The sequence below is a fragment of the Ostrea edulis genome, chromosome 2 (assembly GCF_947568905.1).
Source record: "Ostrea edulis chromosome 2, xbOstEdul1.1, whole genome shotgun sequence".
Taxonomy (NCBI): domain Eukaryota; kingdom Metazoa; phylum Mollusca; class Bivalvia; order Ostreida; family Ostreidae; genus Ostrea; species Ostrea edulis.
The window spans coordinates 270,034-290,968 of NC_079165.1; the positions used below are offsets into that span (position 1 = coordinate 270,034).

The 20,935-nt window shown below is 34.4% G+C and overlaps 1 protein-coding gene and 1 long non-coding RNA gene across 3 annotated transcripts in view; one reads left to right on the plus strand and one right to left on the minus strand.

Annotated features, from left to right (window-relative positions):
* LOC125667173 (uncharacterized) overlaps positions 1 to 8,956 on the plus strand; it is a 63,969-nt gene extending 55,013 nt beyond the window's left edge. For both annotated transcript variants that reach the window (XM_056157249.1, XM_056157250.1), the window contains one exon: positions 8,783 to 8,956. Coding sequence is in view for 1 of the 2 variants with exons in the window: in XM_056157250.1 (XP_056013225.1) it covers positions 8,783 to 8,814 (32 nt within the window). In the remaining variant the exon portion in view is untranslated. The remainder of the gene's footprint in view (positions 1 to 8,782) is intronic.
* On the minus strand, positions 3,584 to 4,838 carry LOC130052400 (uncharacterized). The gene is made up of 2 exons (XR_008800740.1): positions 4,630 to 4,838; positions 3,584 to 3,784 (listed from the first exon to the last, which is right to left on the minus strand). It is a non-coding gene; the product is annotated as an uncharacterized LOC130052400 (long non-coding RNA).
* Positions 8,957 to 20,935: the final 11,979 nt, after the last annotated feature.

A 20,935-nucleotide genomic window follows, 5' to 3' on the forward strand; every position in this document is an offset into this window, starting at 1 on the left:
CTCGCCTGAACTGTCGAATTTTTGTCGCAATCAATAACATTTTTGTTCAAAAACTTTTGATAAGACGTATAGAACAAAAGTTGTTCAGTTTTGCAAGATCATTCGAACAATATCAATAAATAGGCCCACGGGCCCATGGCTCGCATGATCAATCGGATTATTGTCGCAATCAATAATTTTTTTCAAAAAAAATTTTGATAAGACATATACAACGAAAGTGGTTCAGTTTTGCAAGCTCTTTTGAAGAATATCAAGAAAAAGGTGAAAGAGCGTCTTGGCTTGCCTGAACAGTCTGATTAGTGTAGCAAATTTTTCTTGAGAAACTTTTGATAAAATATGTAGCAGAAAAAGGCCCACGGTCTCATGGCTCGCCTGAACAGTCTGCTAAGTGTCGCAATAAATAACTTCTTTCTCGAGAAAATTTTGATAAAACATGTGAAACAGAAGTTGTTCACTTTTGCATGTATAGGCGTTCTTCACTAATTGAATTATTCAAGTCAAGATCTTTTCTCGTCAGAAATCGGAGGGAAGACCTACTCGTTGATTGTAACGAGATCGTGTTTAGTAATTATTATTATTAAGTCGGGGACATTGTTTTTGCTCCGTTTCTTATTATTCTTCTTATTTTAATTTTCTTATTATTATTCCTCTTCTTTAGTGAGAACTTTGTCCGCGCGATTTTATGCAGTGCTTCGACAGATCCACTTCAAACTTTGTGAGCTAATAAGGGGTCATTAGGAGGGGTGCAATCAACTTTCCAGATTTCAAATTCTATTTCTAGGGTAATTTGATGACCCCCGAGTCTATTTCCACCATCAAAAACAATTTGAAGCCGCCATTTTCAAAATGGTCGCCATATACCGAAATATTTGAAAGTGTTAAAATATCTACAACATTTGGGTTCTGGGGTCAATTGAGGGTCCACAGTTCATTTCTAGCATCAGCATTTCCTCTCAATCAATTTTCAAATGTTTCAAAATGGCCGCCATTGAAGAAAATGGCGGCCAAAAATCAAGTCCGTCGGATTTGAACTTAATTTACTTTCTAGGGTTTATTGAGGATTCTGGGTCTATTTCTGGAATCAAAATTAATTTCTGACATGGGGAGGTGTTCGGCGATATTTGTGTTGGCATCCCAACACAGTTATAGCTCGTTTTTCTTAAGTTTTTTCTCTATTATTATTTTGTTTCTTACAAACAATTACACGATTTCTCGAATATGCGTCAACCGACTGTCGTCAAATTTTCATGAATGATAGATATTCACTTAAACTCGACAAGATTTTTTCCAATTTTTCTACGTCAACTATTACGTAAGCTATAGACGTTTTAGTGAAATTTTTGTGGGTCACTTTGTCCGGGAGTGTTCTCGGAAACATTGAAGATATTAACTTCAAATTTTCAGCGATTGTAGAAGATACTTCATAATTGTGCATAACAGCATTCAAATTTGTTTAACGCAAAAAACGTCAGAGCTCGCTAGGACCCGAAAAAGACGTCATGAGTTTTTATGGCATTTTCGGACACATTTTCTTTAATATCTGTCTATGCAGAAATAATTTGAAAAGACATATATAACAAAAGTTGTACATAATGACAAGACCTATTCGATGATGTCAAGTTGTAAGGCCAGATCCTCAAATAAAATGCCGAGAGGGGTCAAAAGTATTTTCTAAATATCTCAAAAACTAAAGAGAATTTGTGAAGCATTATTGAAGCAAAGTTGCTCGTTTTGATGTTTTGCAATTGCTGATGTCGGCGAAATTTACATTGATTACGTAATAATGGATTTTAAGGGGAATAATGTACGAAACTTTGATGCCTTCTATCTCCTATATAAAAGATATTTTGTAAAGCGTTATATAACATAACTTGGTCAGAATGTGTCTCTAGACATTAAATTTGGTCTAATATTCAGGAATTCAGGGGGTGGCCCTTAGAACTGAATATTTTTTCTATCTTGAAAACTAAAAACATTTTGTTAAACGTTAAGAACAAACGCTGTAGATAATGACGAGCCCTACTCGAACATGTCAAGTTTTAGGGGCCAGTCCCATAAACAAGAGGCCGAGGAGAATTAAACATCAACATACATTTTCCTATTTTTTTTTATTAGAAAACAAGTGTTGTTTGGTTTATTTAGCTTGATAGCAATGCAATATAGGTAAATAAACTACTATTTAGCAAACATTTTCAATGCGATACACTTTCGACACAAATGGGAGCGAAAAGGTATGAGCAACATTTCGAATTCACTAAATCCGGGTCCCGTGGGGATCCGGGTTAGAATAGGCCCCCAATACCCTTTGCTTGTCGTAAGAGGCGGCTAAAGGGGGCGTTCCTTCAGATGAGATCGCAAAAACCGGGATCCCGTGTCAGAACAGGTGTGGCACGCTAAAGATCCCGATAAGCATGGAAGCTATCGTTATATGGTCTTGTGATTATGATTTCTCTACTTCCAAAAAATATATTTACCGAATGCACCAAATCGACATGCCAGAGAACAACCCATCAGGCAACATGATGGTTACAAAATGAACAACTCTAAGCTGTTGCAGCCGCAGAGAGTTGGACTTAACTTTGATTACATGTCAAAAACTGATGTGTAATAAAAAATACTAGTTAATTTTAAGCGTGGCAGAATAATTACTAAACTAACAAAAATGGACATTCGGAATGCTCGCCATTTGACCTATAAGATCAAATTAGTTGTTGGCACCATTTGAGGTCTGGTGTCCGCTAACTAAATCCCACATGCGAACCACTAAATATAATTTAACCAACGTGGCAGAGTTCTTCCAGAATTGCTGTTTTCCTAATGCAGATTCGTTAAGAGTAGATACAACACATACTTCTTTCTGGAAAACATTGCTATAAAACAAAGCAAACTTTTTCTCTCTAAACTGCTATTAATAAAGGTAACTGAAATTTGATACCGGTTTTTCCCATGCAAAGAAATAACAGTCTTTAAAACATGTTGACACCAGCATCTTCTAAGCGCTTTTGATAAGATAATTTTTGCACTTTCTTTTATTATTTTTTTTTTTACAAATTATTTATTTCCTTTTTTCTTCTAACGGGCTGGATTGATCTATGTTAGTATTGATCTATATTATATGTATACATGTATATGTATGTGTGAGACTGTAGGTGGAGGGTTATGTAAGTATGTGTGTATGTGTAGCACATCTTGATCTATAAAAAATCAATTCATATCAAAATTCAACAAAACTCTTATTAACTATTTTCATGTAAACCTCATTACAATATTGTTAAATCTTCAAAAAATCCTTTTTATCAATCATACCTTTGTACTTGACCTCTGCATTTGAGAGAGGGCCAAGATAGGCTATGCCTGTTGCCCAATCCTGTTGAGTTTCTCAATGAAATATGTTTAAAGAAAAAAAATGATAATAATAAAGGCACCAGCATCACTCGAAACATTCGTGTATACAAAGTGAAATGTCTTCCCTACTGTAAAGTTTGCTTTGGATATTTTAAAAGAAAGCTTAAAGAAGGGACAACTCTCGGATTGTAAAATGACGATAAACCCGAACGAAAGTAAATATAACCAGAACACATAGTTAAGTAATATCTATTTAATGTTAAATACCAAACAAAAACAACAAAGTCAAAGCAAGAGAGGAACGAAGCGTAATCCACCATGGGTTTCCGACGATGATGTCAATAAAGCTATGTTGAATTTTCATATGCAAAGTCAGTTTTGTTGGTCGACTTTATCGCACCCTTTATGTTCACACCTGTCCTGATCGATTTATTTCCATCTGAAAAATAAAAAAGAGTAGAATAAATATGTTGTATTAGGATGGACATGAAAACACTCAATGAATCTTTGCATAGGAACAGCTGAAGATCGCGGTAAAAATACCAAAAAAAAAAAACAACAACCAAGTTTTATTATAGTATAAGTGCTTGTACTTTTTGCATATATTTTTTCTGCTTAGGTAGAAAATGGGTCTAAGAAGTAATTGACAAACAGTGCTCTCCGCACATAAAAGGTTTGTTTAATAAATACAGACGCAGTGTTACACGAAATACTACTTGGTTTTCAAATATTTCCTGTACCGAGTAATATAAACTTAATCCTAGTCGCATGACGGTTGGTTTCTTGAGAAATCAGACCATTAAAAATAGCAAACAATTCGACACTTCACGTTGCTTACCTTTTGTAATAACAACAGAAGTAGCGGGTGTGTATTAAACAACTTTTCCCCTAAATCATAACCAATTCATTAAATCATAATTCATCCCCAAAAGCATTACCTGACCCGTTTGGATTGGAGTTTTGGCAAACTACAAACACAAACATAAAAAAAACTAGAATATTTTAATTTCAACATGCACAAATCCTCCCTAGAGTGGTCAACTTATTTCTACTGGTTAGCTGATTGAGCCGATATTGACCCTGACAATTGAGAGTCGTGAGAAATATTCAAAATTCAACCTCCTTCTGCTCTCGGAAAATCAGTTCGTGTCGTCTTGCGACCTTAAATATGGGTTATTGTGGTTATTTCGTGTGCTTTAATCATTTATACAGCTGACTACATTCCCCGATTTTCGTCAACAGTGGTTAAATTATTATAAACATGAAAAACTCAGATCTACCTACCAGTCGAAGCGGCGTGTTGTTCTCTTTTAACTCATAATCGGAAACACTCCAAACGAATTTTCTTGCATAACCGATATCTTATGATCTAGGACATGGTAAGCTGTGTACCTGCTTTGGCTGAAAATGTCCATTTCAAAATCTAAAATCTATTTATTTAGTCAATAATTTTGTAACGGGATTAAGGAGGACAGAAATCTTCCGATGAAGATAAGTGGGGCCAATGTTGTGCAATATATACTACTCAAAATTTGATAAGGATCACTAGGTTATATGTGTGTAATTTACCACTAACATAACAAAATACATAAATTTGACTCAGATACGTGTTTACTCAGGTTATGAATGAAAATTCAGGAACGGCATGAACTTTTATCAATACGGAATGCTTGAAATCTGATAACAACACCAAAAGGCATTTCATTACAAAATGTTATCAGCAAACCAGAGAAAGAATTACACAGTTTTTGGGGATAGTCCATCATTACACTTAGTCGATGAAGTGTCAATACCGGGTATGGCCTCTCCTTGCATCAATGACGGCTTGACAACGTCGAGCCATGCTGTCAATAAGCACCCGGATGTTTCCAATGGGAAGGTTGTTCCACTCTTCCACGAGGGCGTTTCCGAGCTCTGCCAAAGTCGTGAATTGTGCTCTACGGCGTGAAAGGGCAACCTGCAGCATGTTCCATACATGTTCAATCGGATTCAAGTCCGGCGAGCGCGCTGGCCAGTCCATACGGAGAATTGTCTCCTGCTGAAGGTACTGCTCCACCACCCTGGCGCGATGAGGACGGGCGTTATCATCCACCAGGATGAACTCAGGGCCAACAGCACCAGCGTAGGGTCTGACGTAAACATCAAGGATCTCATCCCGGTACCGCACCCCCGTCATTGTTCCTCTATCTAGGACATGAAGATCTGTTCTTCCATCCCTGCTGATTCCACCCCAGACCATGATGGAACCACCACCATAACGGTCATGTTCACTGATGTTGGCATCATGGAAACGTTCACGTTGTCGTCGCCACACTCGGTGCCTCCTGTCTGTAAAGTCCAAACAATACCTGAACTCATCGGTGAACAGAACTTGAACCCAATCGTTCTGTGTCCAAGTGACATGATCTTCAGCCCAGTCCAATCGCTCCCGCTGGTGTCGAACAGTCAGAGGGACTCAAACACATGCCCTTCTCGAGTTGAGACCTGCATTGTGAGGCCGATTCCGTATCGTCTGAGTGGACACATTCACCCCCGAGGCGTTCAGGAGGTCGTTACGTAGGCTGGTTGCTGTCCAGAAGGGATGACGTCGTGCCTGAAGAGCCACAAAATGATCTTGGCGTTGGGTTGTCGACCTTTGACGACCACCCCATGTCGGTGTGCTGCTGTACCAAAAGTTTGCTGTCAGTTCCAGGCTCTGTTTACAACGCTCTGGCTGACGTTTAGTGCATTTGCAACGTCACGTTGTGAATAGCCAGCGTCAAGCATTCCAATGCATCTGTCCAGTTGTTCTGTCGTCAGGCGACGCCTTACACGTTGAGGGGGCATTGTGTTGATAAACGTAGTGTAAACACTCAAGTGAGTTTGAAATTTTAGAAAGAATCAGACACCGATGCCTGAGTGAAAATCGTGTAATGGTAGCAAAAGCATAAACTGTGATGAGAAACGCATTTCCCATGGCATGAAATGCACGTGCAAGTTTGTTGAAGACGTTTTTGATTTCACTTGGACACAATATTGCCAGTTATGCAGTTATTAATTTTTTAAACAGAAAAATGTCTATGATCCTTATCAAATTTTGAGTAGTATATATACATACCTGATTGACACGAGGGGCTTATTTTATAAAACAACTTACGACAAAATCGCAAGTCTTAAATTGTAGTACAGAGTTATTAGTTTAAATGCATGAATTAAAACGTTTCTGAGACTTAAATTTCAGCATTATTTTTTCACTATTTTGCAGTTATGAGAGTAATCACTGTTTGTTATCTTCACCTTTCATAGGAGTGAACGAGCTTACAATAAAGAAAATATCAGTATGTAAGGTAGGCCGTAAGTCGTACGTTCTTATATGAAACGCACCCCTAGGGTCTAGACAATATTTCAGACGTTTTATTTCCAAGATGATGTTTATCAGTTCAATATAAAGATGAGGTAACACTTGTTTTGTTATAACAATGTCCGTTCCAGAAGTAAAGGCCCTGAACACTTCATTTTAGCATAGATAGACTGTAGCTTTTGTGGTTTTAAGCACTCGATACGGAACCATTAAGAATTAAGAATTATATGAGCACTTTACGGAATTGCATTTAAAAAGTTGCATTTTGGGATTGATTGGATTTAACAACCCATTTGTAATAGTTTATATTTGCATGTATGGTTTCAGTTCGCCGGTAAACCAGCACCGAACACTCTTTTGTGCACTTTGGTTTAGACCTAATGTAAATTGATATTTTTCTCAGTAATCAGTTTGTCTGTAAATAATTGTAAATACATCATTAAATCTTTGAATTGTCTGGGATTTGTTTTTGCTGGCCTCCTTTCATTTTGCTCCTTAATATAATTGGTGGCTAGTCTGGAATGAAGAATTATCGCATTTTACAAGATTTCTACATAGTTTACTTCAATTATTGAATTTCAGAACCAGAAGAGTCAACATGTTTTGGCTACAGATTTTCATGTCTCGCCTAATGCTCATGTTGATGCTTTGAAAAAAAAAATGGATTGATTAGATTAGCTGTAAATTTCGGATTAGAAATTAAGATAAATTCTATATAAAAATAAAACCAATCAGATAGAGTCTGGCCACTCACTGTCAGGGATTTCTTTGATTCTAACTTTATTTGCAATACCTTACATAATCTTAACCCACCACCAAATTTATAATATCCGTTGCCATAGGAAAGTACTGGTTTATATTTTATCTCTGATTCCTCCACAAATGTGTTTATGTCCTGTTTTAAAGTCAAATTGAACAAATTTTTCTAGCATGTGAGTTTACATCAAATCATTGGGCAAATGTATTTTATTCCTCTCTAAAGATTACATACATCAAACCCTTATATGTCATAAATATAATTATTTCTTAGGTTCTCAAGGATTGAATAAATCCAAACAAATTTCAAAGAGCTAAAACCCAGCTCAACAACATTTTCTCCATGGTTGTTTTATAAAGAATTGCATTTTTTAAATTATTCAAAATATAACATATATGTACATATCTTTCCCAGCCGTTGTTAGATGATCGGTTTTCATGGCAACCGTTGCTAAGTCAGACCTTTAAATGTCCTTTTTGTTTTATATCTATCATAATATTGTTATATGCAGTTTCATCAAAATCTGTAACACACCGTGACCACTGAAGTTTGATAGTTACATAGAATCAGTCTTAAATCTTCCATGAGAAAGGAATTATAGTTAAGGTTGCCGAAAAACGTTTACAGGAAGGAATTTTGAAAACATACGAATTTTCAAAAGAAAGAAACTTACAAAGTGTCATTCTATCGTTGCAAAAGGTGTCCATTCTTTGTTGTTAGCTTTACAACAATTTGGTGTGTATTTGAATGTTACAGCATATCCAATTCTAGTTCTACAGATCATAACCCCCTAATTTTTTGCGTAAAATGTAAAGAAAATCAAAGACTCGGAAGAGTGAGTTTATTATTTTTATATATAAAATTATTAGGATGTCCTGTACACAAAATGTGCTACTGTTTCAATGACATAAAGATACTTACAACACTAAATTGTGAATATTCTCTGATTTTGTCATTTTATATGGTATCCCCTGTAGATCAATCTTCAAATCAAATATATACGGCGAATGTGAAATCCAGCGGTACTTTTCAGTAATGTCTATACCTTTTAAAACAGTGTACAAAGTATGAAAACCAACCAAACAGGTTATATCCTTGCAAACATCCACTGAAATTGAACTGTATACATTTTCCTTAACTCGGCGCCCCCCCCCCCCCCCCATTTTTCTAACGCAAATTTAAACAGAATTTATGTTAATGGCGGAAAACTCTGTAGTTAGGTATGATCGCCATTTTGTATTGCATGTACATTTCAAATAGTTAGTTCCCAATCGCCCGTTTACTCGTATTTACGTAATGCTAGCTACCACATCAATACCTTGTACACTTTTTTGTTTTAGCGTCCAGTGTGGACCAATTTTTGGTGGGATGATAACATGAATAAGAAAGACACGAGAATTTGAGGAGATACCGTGAATTCTTCAATCAATGTACCATTACAAGATATGTGATTTGCATTTAACTCATTACGTTGTATCTTCTTTACTAATAAATTCAATAAATGATGAAAATAATTTATCTCAGTTTCTTTTTTCTTTATTATATTGGGTGTATAAAGGAAGTAAACACAATATAGGCGATAGCCTTGACCCTTCCCCACCGTCTCCACGTTTCATTACAGCAAACTAATGGTTCAAATTTATAACAAACAGGTTGTCTTCAGATTCTCCGTCGTCAACTTCCCGTCGTTGTTTAGCAATGTTCCATTATCACCTATATATGATGTTGGTGTCTTTCAACTGGTTCGATGGAACATGTTCTGTGGATCATACTTTTTTTCAATGAAAGCAAGCTATGTAACACAAGTTAATGTTACATGGGGTTGCACAGTCTCGTGTGAAGTCTGTATTTCGCAGGTTCTATGGTCGTTATGATGACCTCACAATGTACTTGCATATACAACCTGACATTAGGATGAATAATATCTAGCATGTTTCCATACCATTTGTGATGCTGTTCATTACAGACTGATTTTTACTAAGTATAATTCTTGTTTACCTGACCAAAAACTAGAAGGCGTACAGTGTGACCGGTCAGCAGGAAATGCTCAGTCCTCTTAGGCACCTGATAATTCCTTTGGTATGTTCAGTGGTCCGTGTTTGCCCTACTCTTCATTTTGTATTCTGTAGGGGATTGATGAAACAGGTTAATATTCGTTACCTTCTCTTTCTCATTAAAGATTTATCGACAGATAAATTGCAATGCACACTTTCTAAATGAGAAACACTCAATGCATTTTATGCACATGACAAGACGAAAGACAACGAAGAGTTGGTAATCTTATATCGTTTTTGAAGCATTCTTTTCCATTCGCTCAGCATGCGTTCACTGTGCGTTCACCATGCGCTCTCCGTTCACGGTTTTGCGTTCACTATACATTCATCGTTCGTTTACCACTAGTCTTTTGTCTTTGTATTGTTATTCGGAACATAAAAATGAAAGGACCGATCTTCATAGTGAGGCAAAAATGAAAATGAAACGTGTGAGTAAGAGTAGAAATAAACTTTCTTATCATATCAGGAATTCAATTCTGAAGTACTGTTGTGTGAAATATTGTACTTGATTGACACCTGTGAACTAGACTGTTCCAGATTTTGAACTGTGTTTCTTCAGTAGAAGATGATGTAACACTTAAAGGGACTGATTCACGATTTCCCCCAAAATTTTGTTTTTCACTTTTAATGATCAAAATCTATTGTCTAATGTGTTTAAAAGATTTCACATAAAATTAAGGTTATACATGATCAAAGAAGCTTATTTTAGAGAGTTTATTATTTAGATCGGTAAAGTTGGCTACTAGTAACCAGCTACTAGTAACTGGCTACTTAAAAAGAGAAAAGTTGGCTACTAGTAGACAGCTACTTGAACCAGGAAAAGTTAGCTACTAGTAGCCAGTTACTAGTAGCCAGCTACTAAAATTAAGAAAAGTTAGCAACTCGTAGCCAGCTACTACAAAATATAAAAGTTATAATTACTGATAGCCAACTACCAGATAAAGGTTAATGAGTTTGAAAATTATTATCTATCAGATTTATTTCTAAAGAGGACGAGGAGTCGTATGAAATTTCATGCTCAATTATCCCCAATTACATAACGTTGCAATGCAAAATACGAATGAACTTTTTCAACTGAGTGTTTACTTTAAAAATGATACGGATTGAATTCAGACCTTCATTCATTTGATATACCATCCATTTTGAGATATCTGCTACTTTTACAATTTGATTCGAGTTACCCTGAAATTTCAACATTTGTGTGAATACCGTAAGAAACTTTATGATTGTATTAGATATCTGACGAATTTACGACTATACATATAGCAAGAAGTGATATATGGCGTTTTGATACGCCGCGAATTTTCAGATATCGCTCTTTAGGAAATCAGTTACCTATACATTTTGATTATCGGTAAAATGAAATTTCAAGATCTGTGTGAATACTTCGTGTTTATATCATATATTTAACTAACTTACAACGATACGTATGGCGAGTAGTGATATTGGGTCTCGTGATATGTCATGAGTTTTCAGATATCACGCTTAAGGAAGTCAACTACTATACCTTTTGATGGCAGGTAACCTGAAATTTCAAGTTTTTCGCAAATATCTTAAGGCACGTTATGTTTGTATTAGATATCTCATTAATTTACCAATATTCATGTGAAGAGGAGTGGTATTAGATATCTTCATCAGCAATCAATTTTCAGATATCACCATTAAGGAAGTCAACTACTTATACCTTTTGATTCCTGGTAACCTGAAATTTCAAGATTTTCGTAGATATCTTAAGGAAATTTGTGTTTATATTAGATATCAGACTAATTTACAACTAAAAAAGTGAAGAGGAGTGATACTAGGTATCTTGATATGCCATCAATTTTCAGATATCACCCATAAGGAAGTCAGCTACATATACCTTTTGATTTCAGGTATTCTAAAATTTCAGGTTTTTCGCAAACATCTTAAGGAACTCTGTCTTTGTATTAGATATCTCATAAATTTACCATCTCACATATGACAAGGAGTGATATTAAGTATCTTAATATGCCATCAATTTTCAGATATCACGTTTAAGGAAGTCAGCTACTCATACCTTTTGATTCCAGGTAACCTGAAATTTCAAGTTTTTCATAAATATCTTAAGGAACTCCTTGTTTGTATTAGATATCTGAATAATTTACAATTATCTACGTGAAGAGGAGTGATATTAGGTATCTTGACACGCTATCAATTTTCAGATATCACCCATAAGAAAGTCAGCTACTTATACCTTTTGATTTCAGGTAACCAGAAATTTCAAGCTTTTAGAAAATATTTTAAGGAGCTCCGTGTTTGTTTTACATATCTGATTAATTTACCAATGCACATATGACAAGATCTGATATTAGGTATCTTGATATGACATAAATTTTGAGATATCACGTTTGAGGAAGTCAGCTACTTATACCTTTTGATTCCTAGTAACTTGAAATTTCAAGTTTTTCATAAATACCTAAAAGAATTCTGTGTTTATATTAGATATCTGACTAATTTACAACTATCCATGTAAAGTGGAGTGGTAATAGATATCTTGACATGCCATCCATTTTCAGATATCACCCTTAAGGAAGTCAGCTACTTATACCATTTGATTCTAGGTAACCTGAAATTTCAGATCTTTCGTACATATCTTAAGGAACTCTGCGTTTGTATTAGATATCTGACTAACATACAACTATCAACGCGAAGAGAAGGAATATTAGATATCTTGATATGCCATCAATTTTCAGATATCACCCTTAAGGAAGTCAGCTACGTATACCTTTTGATTCCAGGTAACCTCAAAATTCAAGTTTTCCATATATATCTTAAGGAACTCTGTGTTTGTATTAGATATCTGACTAATTTAGAATCATCCATGTGAAGAGGAATGATATTAGGTGTCTTAATATGCCACCAATTTTCAGATATCACGCTTAAAAAAGTCAGCTACTTATACCTTTTAATTCCAGGGAACCTAAAATTTAAAGTGTTCAGCAAATATCTTAAGGAACGCTGTGTTTGTATTAGATATCTTATTAATGTATCTATGCACATATGACTAGGAGTTATATTAGGTATCTTGATATGCCATCAATATTCAGATATCACGCTTAAGGAAGTCAGCTACTTATACCTTTTGATTCTAGGTAACATAGAATTTCAGGTTTTTCGAAAATATCCTAAGGAACTCTGTGTTTGTGTTAGATATCTCATTGATTTACCATCTCACATATTACAAGGAATCATATTAGGTATCTTGATATGCCATCAATTTTCAGATATCACCCTTAAGGAAGTCAGCTACTTATACCTTTTGATTCCTGGTTACCTGAAATTTCAACTTTTTCGTAAATATCTTAAGTAACTCTGCTTTTGTATTAGATATCTGACTAACTTACAACCATCCAGGTGAAGAGGAGTGATATTAGGTATCTTGATACCTTTTATCACACCTCTTCACGTAGATAGTAGTTAACTAGTCAGATCTAACACAAACACAGAGTTCCTTAAGCTATATACAGAACAATTTAAATTTCAGGATGTCTGGAATTAAAAGGTATAAGTTCCTGACTTCGTCGAACGTGATATCTGAAATTTGATCGCATATCAAGACACTTCATATAAAGCCCTGTAATATCGTGGGAAAAAAATAGTCAGATATCTAACATATCTATCTGAAAATTGATTGCATATCAAGATACTTGATATCACTCCTCTTCACGTGGATAGTAGATAATTAGTCTTATATCTAATACAAACACACAGTTCCTTAAAAGCTATCTACAAAATATTTGAAATTTCAGGTAATCAGGAATCAAAAGGTATAAGTAGCTGACTTCCGCAAACGTGATATCTGAAAATTGATGGCATATTAAGATACTTAATATCATTCCTTCTCATATGTGAGATGGTAAATTTATGATATATCTAATACAAACGCAGAGTTCCTTAAGATATCTACGGAAAACTTGAAATTTAAGGCTACCTTGAATCAAAAGGTATAAGTAGCTGACTTCCTTAAGCGTGATATCTGAAAATTGATGGCATATCAAGATACCTAGTATCACTCCTCTTGACTTTGGTAGTTGTAAATTAGTCAGATATCTAATATAAACACAAATTACCTTAAGATATCTACAAAAATCTTGAAATTTCATGTTACCAGGAATCAAAAGGTACAAGTAGCTGACTTCCTTAATTGTGATATCTGAAAATTGATGGCTTATAAAGATATCTAATACCACTATTCTTCATGCGAATATTGGTAAATTAATGACATATCCAATACAAACATGAAGTGCCATAAGATATTTGCGAAAACCTTGAAATTTCAGGTTAACTGCAATCAAAAGGTATACGTAAATGTCTTCCTTAAGGGTGATATCTGAAAATTGATGGCATATCAAGATATCTAACATTCCTTCTCTTCTCATGGATAGTTGTATGTTAGTCAGATATCTAATACAATCAAAGAGTTCTTTAAGATATTTATTAGAAAACTTGAAATTTCAGGTTACCAGGAATCAAAGGGTATAAGTAGCTGACTTCTTTAAGCGTGGTATCTCAAAATTGATGGCATATCAATATACCTAATATCAGATCTTGTCATATGTACATTGGTAAATTAATCATATATCTAAAACAAACACGGAGTTAATTCAAATATTTTCTAAAAATTTGAAATTTCAGGTTACCTGCAATTAAAAGGTATAAGTAGCTGACTTTCTTAAGCGTGATATCTGAAAATTGATGGCATATCAAGACACCTAATATCACTCCTCTTCACGTGGATAATTGTAAATTAGTCAGATATCTAATACAAAGGCAGACATCCTTAAGATATGTACGGAAGACTTGAAATTTCAGGTTACCTAGAATCAAATGGTATACGTAGCTGACTTCCTTAAGGGTGATATCTGAAAATGGATGATATATCAAGATATCTAATACTACTCCACTTCACATGGATAGTTGTAAATTAGTCAGATATCTAATACAAACACAGAGTTCTTTAGGATATTTATGAAAAACTTGAAATTTCAGGTTACCAGGTATCAAAAGGTATAAGTAGCTGACTTCCTTAAGCGTGATATCTCAAAATTGATGTTATATCAAGATACCTAATATCATATCTTGTCATATGTGCATTGGTAAATTAATCAGATATCTAAAACAAACACGGAGCTCCTTAAAATATTTTCTAAAAGCTTGAAATTTCTGGTTACCTGAAATGAAAAGGTATAAATAGCTGACTTTCTTATGGGTGATATCTGAAAATTGATGGCATGTCAGGATACCTAATATCACTCCTCTTCACGTGGATAATTGTAAATTAGTCAGATATCTAGTACAAACACAGACTTCCCTAAAATATTGATAAAAAAACTTGAAATTTCATGTTACCTGCAATCAAAAAGTATAAGTAGCTGACTTCCTTAAGAGTGATATCTGATAATTGATGGCATATCAAGATACCTAATACCATTCCACTTCACATGGATAATTGTAAATTAGTCAGATATCTAATACAAACAAGGAGTTCTTTAAGATATGTATGGAAAACTTGAAATTTCAGGTTACCTGGAATCAAAAGGTATAAGTAGTTGACTTCCATAAACGTGATATCTGAAAATTGATGGCATATTAAGATACTTAATATCACTCCTTGTCATATGTGAGATGTTAAATTTATGAAATATCTAATACAAAGACAGAGTTAATATGTTCGTGAAAAACCTGAAATTTTAGACTACCTGGAATCAAAAGGTAAATGTAGCTGACTTCCTTAAGGGAGATATCTGAAAATTGATGGCATATCAAGACACCTAGTATCACTCCTCTTCACTTTGATAGTTGTAAATTAGTCAGATATCTAATACAAACAAGGAGTTATTTAAGATATTTATGAAAAACTTGAAATTTCAGGTTACCTGGAATCAAAAGGTATAAGTAGCTGACTTCCTTAAACGTGATATCTGAAAATTGATGGCATAATAAGATAATTAATATCACTCCTTGTCATATGTGAGATGGTAAATTTATGAGATATCTAATACAAAGACAGAGTTCCTTAAGATGTTTGCGAAAAACCTGAAATTTTAGACTACCTGAAATCAAAAGGTATATGTAACTGACTTCCTTATGGGTGATATCTGAAAATTGATGGCATATCAAGATACCTAGTATCACTCCTCTTCACATTGATAGTTGTAAATTAGTAAGATATCTAAGACAAACAAGGAGTTATTTAAGATATTTATGAAAAACTTGAAATTTTAGGTTACCTGGAATCAAAAGGTATAAGTAGCTGACTTCCTTAAACGTGATATCTGAAAATTGATGGCATAATAAGATAATTCATATCACTCTTTGTCATATGTGAGATGGTAAATTTATGAGATATATAATACAACGACAGAGTTCCTTAAGATGTTTGCGAAAAACCTGAAATTTTAGACTACCTGAAATCAAAAGGTATATGTAGCTGACTTCCTTATGGGGGATATCTGAAAATTGATGGCATATCAAGATACCTAGTATCACTCCTCTTCACTTTGATAGTTGTAAATTAGTCAGATATCTAATATAAACACAAATTTCCTTAAGATATCTACGAAAATCTTGAAATTTCAGGTTACCAGGAATCAAAAGGTATAAGTAGTTGACTTCCTTAATGGTGATTTCTGAAAAGTGATGGCTGATGAAGATATTTAATACCACTCCTCTTCACATGAATATTGGTAAATTAATGAGATATCTAATACAAATATAACGTGCCTTAAGATATTTGCGAAAAAACTTGAAATTTCAGGTTACCTGCCATCAAAAGGTATAAGTAGTTGACTTCCTTAAGGGTGATATCTGAAAATTCATGACATATCACGATACCCAATATCACTACTCGCCATACGTATCGTTGTAAGTTAGTTAAATATATGATATAAACACGAAGTATTCACACAGATCTTGAAATTTCATTGTACCGATAATCAAAATGTATAGGTAACTGATTTCCTAAAGAGCGATATCTGAAAATTCGTGGCGTATCAAAACACCATCTATCACTTCTTGCCATATGTATAGTCGTAAATTCGTCAGATATCTAATACAAACATAAAGTTTCTTACGGTATTCACACAAATGTTGAAATTTCAGGGTAACTCGAATCAAATTGTAAAAGTAGCGGATATCTCAAAATGGATGGTATATCAAATGAATGAAGGTCTGAATTCAATCCGTATCATTTTTAAAGTAAACACTCAGTTGAAAAAGTTTATTCGTATTTTGCATTGCAACGTTATGTAATTGGGGATAATTGAGCATGAAATTTCATGCGACTCCTCGTCCTCTTTAGAAATAAATCTGATAGATAATAATTTTCAAACTCATTAACCTTTATCTGGTAGTTGGCTATCAGTAATTATAACTTTTATATTTTGTAGTAGCTGGCTACGAGTAGCTAACTTTTCTTACTTTTAGTAGCTGGCTACTAGTAACTGGCTACAAGTAGCTAACTTTTCCTGGTTCAAGTAGTTGACTACTAGTAGCCAACTTTTCTCTTTTTAAGTAGCCATTTACTAGTAGCTGGTTACTAGTAGCCAACTTTACCGATCTTACAACTGAAGACCTGTCAAATAGTGCCAAACAGAGCTGCCGTACAACGTGAAATTTAAATACAAAAACAGGATTAATGTCCACAAAAAATGAAAGAAATGATGTGGTTTTAATCTGTAGGATGTCGTCATTAACTGTAAGTATAAAATACACGTTAATCGTGGCATTAGACAGTGGATGACACAACCACATCGCCATTGACATTACATAAATAGCTAGATTTTGTTTCATAAAATGTAAGAGCGTCGACGATGTAAAACATTCGAGATATATCTGTAAAACATTAAAACAACAATTTCTTGAGTGCTCAGGAACAATTAAAACAATAAATGCACATTTATACATCTCAAACTGAGAATACGAAACTAACGCTAAAAAGTACATGATGTCGACAGCATGTTAACAAACTTCTACGAAATCTCGAGAAATCTTGCTCAATAATGAGAAAAGCAAAGGTGTATTCATGTAAAGTACAGTTGAAGAAAAGTAGATAACATATACAGATTTTTGTGGTATGCATCCTGAATAATGAATTGGAGCATTTATAAATATAGCAAGCGAAAACAGCGAGTAACATGTGCTAAAGATAGACTTCAGGCGCGGATCTAGAAATTTTTCAAAGGGGGGGGGTTGAAGAAGAAATGCACGGGCGGATCCAGGAATTGCTGTTACGGGGGGGGGGCGCCACCTTATGAGGCAGGGGGTTTGGGGGCCGCCTTTAGGCCCCCAGTGGGTCCAGGGCGAAGCCCTGGTAGGGGCCCATGGGGCGAAGCCCCCGGAAGCTCCTGTAGTTTACAGATTTTATAGGGCTTAAAATATGTCTCCTATTTAAGTCATTTTTACTATTTTCTATCATTCTTAATAAGGTGAAATTACTAAAATGAAGCAAATTTCAAGGTTTTTTGAAAAAAAATTAACTTCTCCCAATGAAGTAATTCAAGAAATCAAAAAGATTTTGTCATTCCTTTCTCCGGGAGTGGAAGAAATTATTGCTTCTTTTATTGTTTAGTACAATTGTCTAAACAAGATACCACGATTTACCTTAAATTTGAAAATTTTAGGAGGGGGGGGGGGGCACCGGCTGCGCCCCCTTAAATACGCCACTGAAAAGAGAGCTGTTATAACGTACGTTAACATAGTTAAACGACAACTTAACAGGAATGCTATCAATTTGTATTTCTAAATTCAAATTTGGATTAATGTTATTGTATAATTATCAGACATAGATCTGTCACTCTTGATTTTAAAACAAATCCTCTTTTAAAATGCATTCCGATTTACTCCCAGTCATTCATTTTTTTTTTAAAATAAAATGAAATATTACAAATAAAAACTATATAAAAGATAATTTGAATGATCATCAACTGATAGAAATGTTGACGCACAATTGTATAAACAATTTCCATCGCCTAGGATTTTAATAACTCTATAGTCATTCTCTCTCTCTTTTTAGCGAATCCAAGGGGGGGGGGTGCAACCCACGTAACCCCCCCCCCTCTAGATCCGCCACTGGACTTGAATACATACGGTGACATTTCATGGGAATTGGGATCACATTTTCTATCCATTTTAAAGTCCACCCCGTTGATAATCTCCGAATTTTAATATGTACATTTAACAAGCAATAAAATGTATGTGCAGTCACAAAATGTATTAACTCCCTTATGCCTTTTACATTATTTATTTGAAGCGTTTCTTGGAGGGGGGGGGTTATAACCCACTAAAACAACATTTAATTTTGGAATTACTACTTTTAATATACGCTATGCAACTTATATCTGGAGGATGAACGTAAGAGGTATGTTCACTAATTCAAAAAATACTGTTCGAAATGACTATGCGGAACTGAAACCAAATGTGATTATTCTGTTTTTGATATTTTAATTCCTAGAGAAAATCATTCCTTTGTAAATAAAATTGATCATGAATATTGTGTTAAAAAAGAACATTCCATTAGGTGTTAGTTCAGGCGCACTCATCGATTTTGCCACAAAACATGATATACCTAGGAAAATACTTTTGAAATATAAAAAAAAAAAATTGAAAATTTGACAACATCCTCCATAATAATTGTTTGATTTTGCATGGTTCTATCGTAGTCAGTCTCTTAATGAAAACTATTTTTCTATCTGTCAACAGCCCTAAAGGTAACTTGAATATTATCATATTTGCATGACCAGGTGCTACGAAAAGTAAATTTCTCATTACATATTTATGTTTCTTCTGTTGTGTACTACTTGCACTGAATTGACATATGTAACCTAGATGGTTCTAAAGCTCATGTTTTCTTCTTGAACAGAAATATGACGTAATAGTTGCATCATTGTCTTTCAAGATTGTGCTAGAAAAGCCATTCTTATTATAGATACACTATGAGTTTTTATGATTTAGAACTCGGTTTCCACACTTTAGACATTTTTGGATTATTTTCATAACTGGGAACTAGGATTTTGGAATTAACTATTTTGTGTGTGTAGATTCAGCTCTGCACGGAGTTTGATATTTATTGTTCAACTGCCTTAAGGTAGTATTTTGCTATTGTTACAATTTTCTTTCAATCATTAATTCTAGATAAATCTTATAAATTGTTTGATTGCGTTTATCGATGAATTATGCTGTTGTATTAGCAAAGGTATTTCTGACCTATTACACTTCTAGATATAAACAATAATGATTTCATGAGAGCAGAGAGAAAGATGGAAAGTTAAAGTTTAAAAGCATTTGAATCTCATCATTTGAGTTTAGATCTCCCAAGGTATATAGTATAGTTTCTGTAGATAGCTGTATACTCTAACTAAGAACTGCCTTTACAGTTGATTTCAGCATTCATTCAATGTTCATACTAGTCAAGATACAAACTGAAGTTCATTTTGTCCTCTTCAATACACCCACTTCATCCCCAGAGGTTTAAAAACATGATAAAAGGCAGTAAAATCTTTTGTAATTTGCATTCAGTGTTCATTACATGAAAAAAGGTTAGAAGAGCAAATTTTAGCGATCATTCAGCACAGCACCCCTAGAAGAAATCACACACCTATGATTTGGATTTTTGAAAAAATCTACGATTCATGTGTTTTGACATTGATCTATTAAAGAGAAAAACGGAATTTGACTCATTGAAATGAATAAATTATAAATAATAAATAAATGCTAGTACAAAAAAGTAAATGAAACCTTTATTGAATATGTAAGCGCCAAGGTTCTACAGTTGTGTGCTGTGTTAATCGATACCAAACGTTTGAGGTAGACGAAAATTAGGTGGACCCGATAAAACGAAAAACAATTCCGCAAATTTCTAGCACACAATCATTTAATTGGGACAAACAAATTTCTTCCCATGGAAGTGTTATTTGCAACAAAAGTAGCTCGCTCTTGGAAGGTGAGAATTGCGCGTTCCAGTCTCACAAGAAAACCTGTATGTGTAGAGGATGAATATCCTGTGGATGCACCACCTAACACGTTAGCTAAAACATACTAACTCATCACCAAGTATTACCTTACTAATCCCATCAGTTGGAGCCAATGTCCATGTGCAGTATGCAAGCTACGTTTTCCATTTGGTTGCTCTGCCAGTTTAGTTTGTTTTAGATAAACTTATCATATTTCCTATCGGTGCAGTATATTTGCCAAATAATCGGTTTCACTTAGATGCACTTGACGGAATTCTTAATTACAAACAACATCATATTTTAATCGTACTGATTTAATGGAACTAACAACAGGAATTCGTGAAAATGCATTAAATGCATTATCTTCACCTTTCATTAAAAAGAAAGCAGAGATGTATTGTTTTTGACAATGATAAGTCCTTATCAGAATAGAATATTTTGAATTTGACAGGAATAACCCTGTCGATGG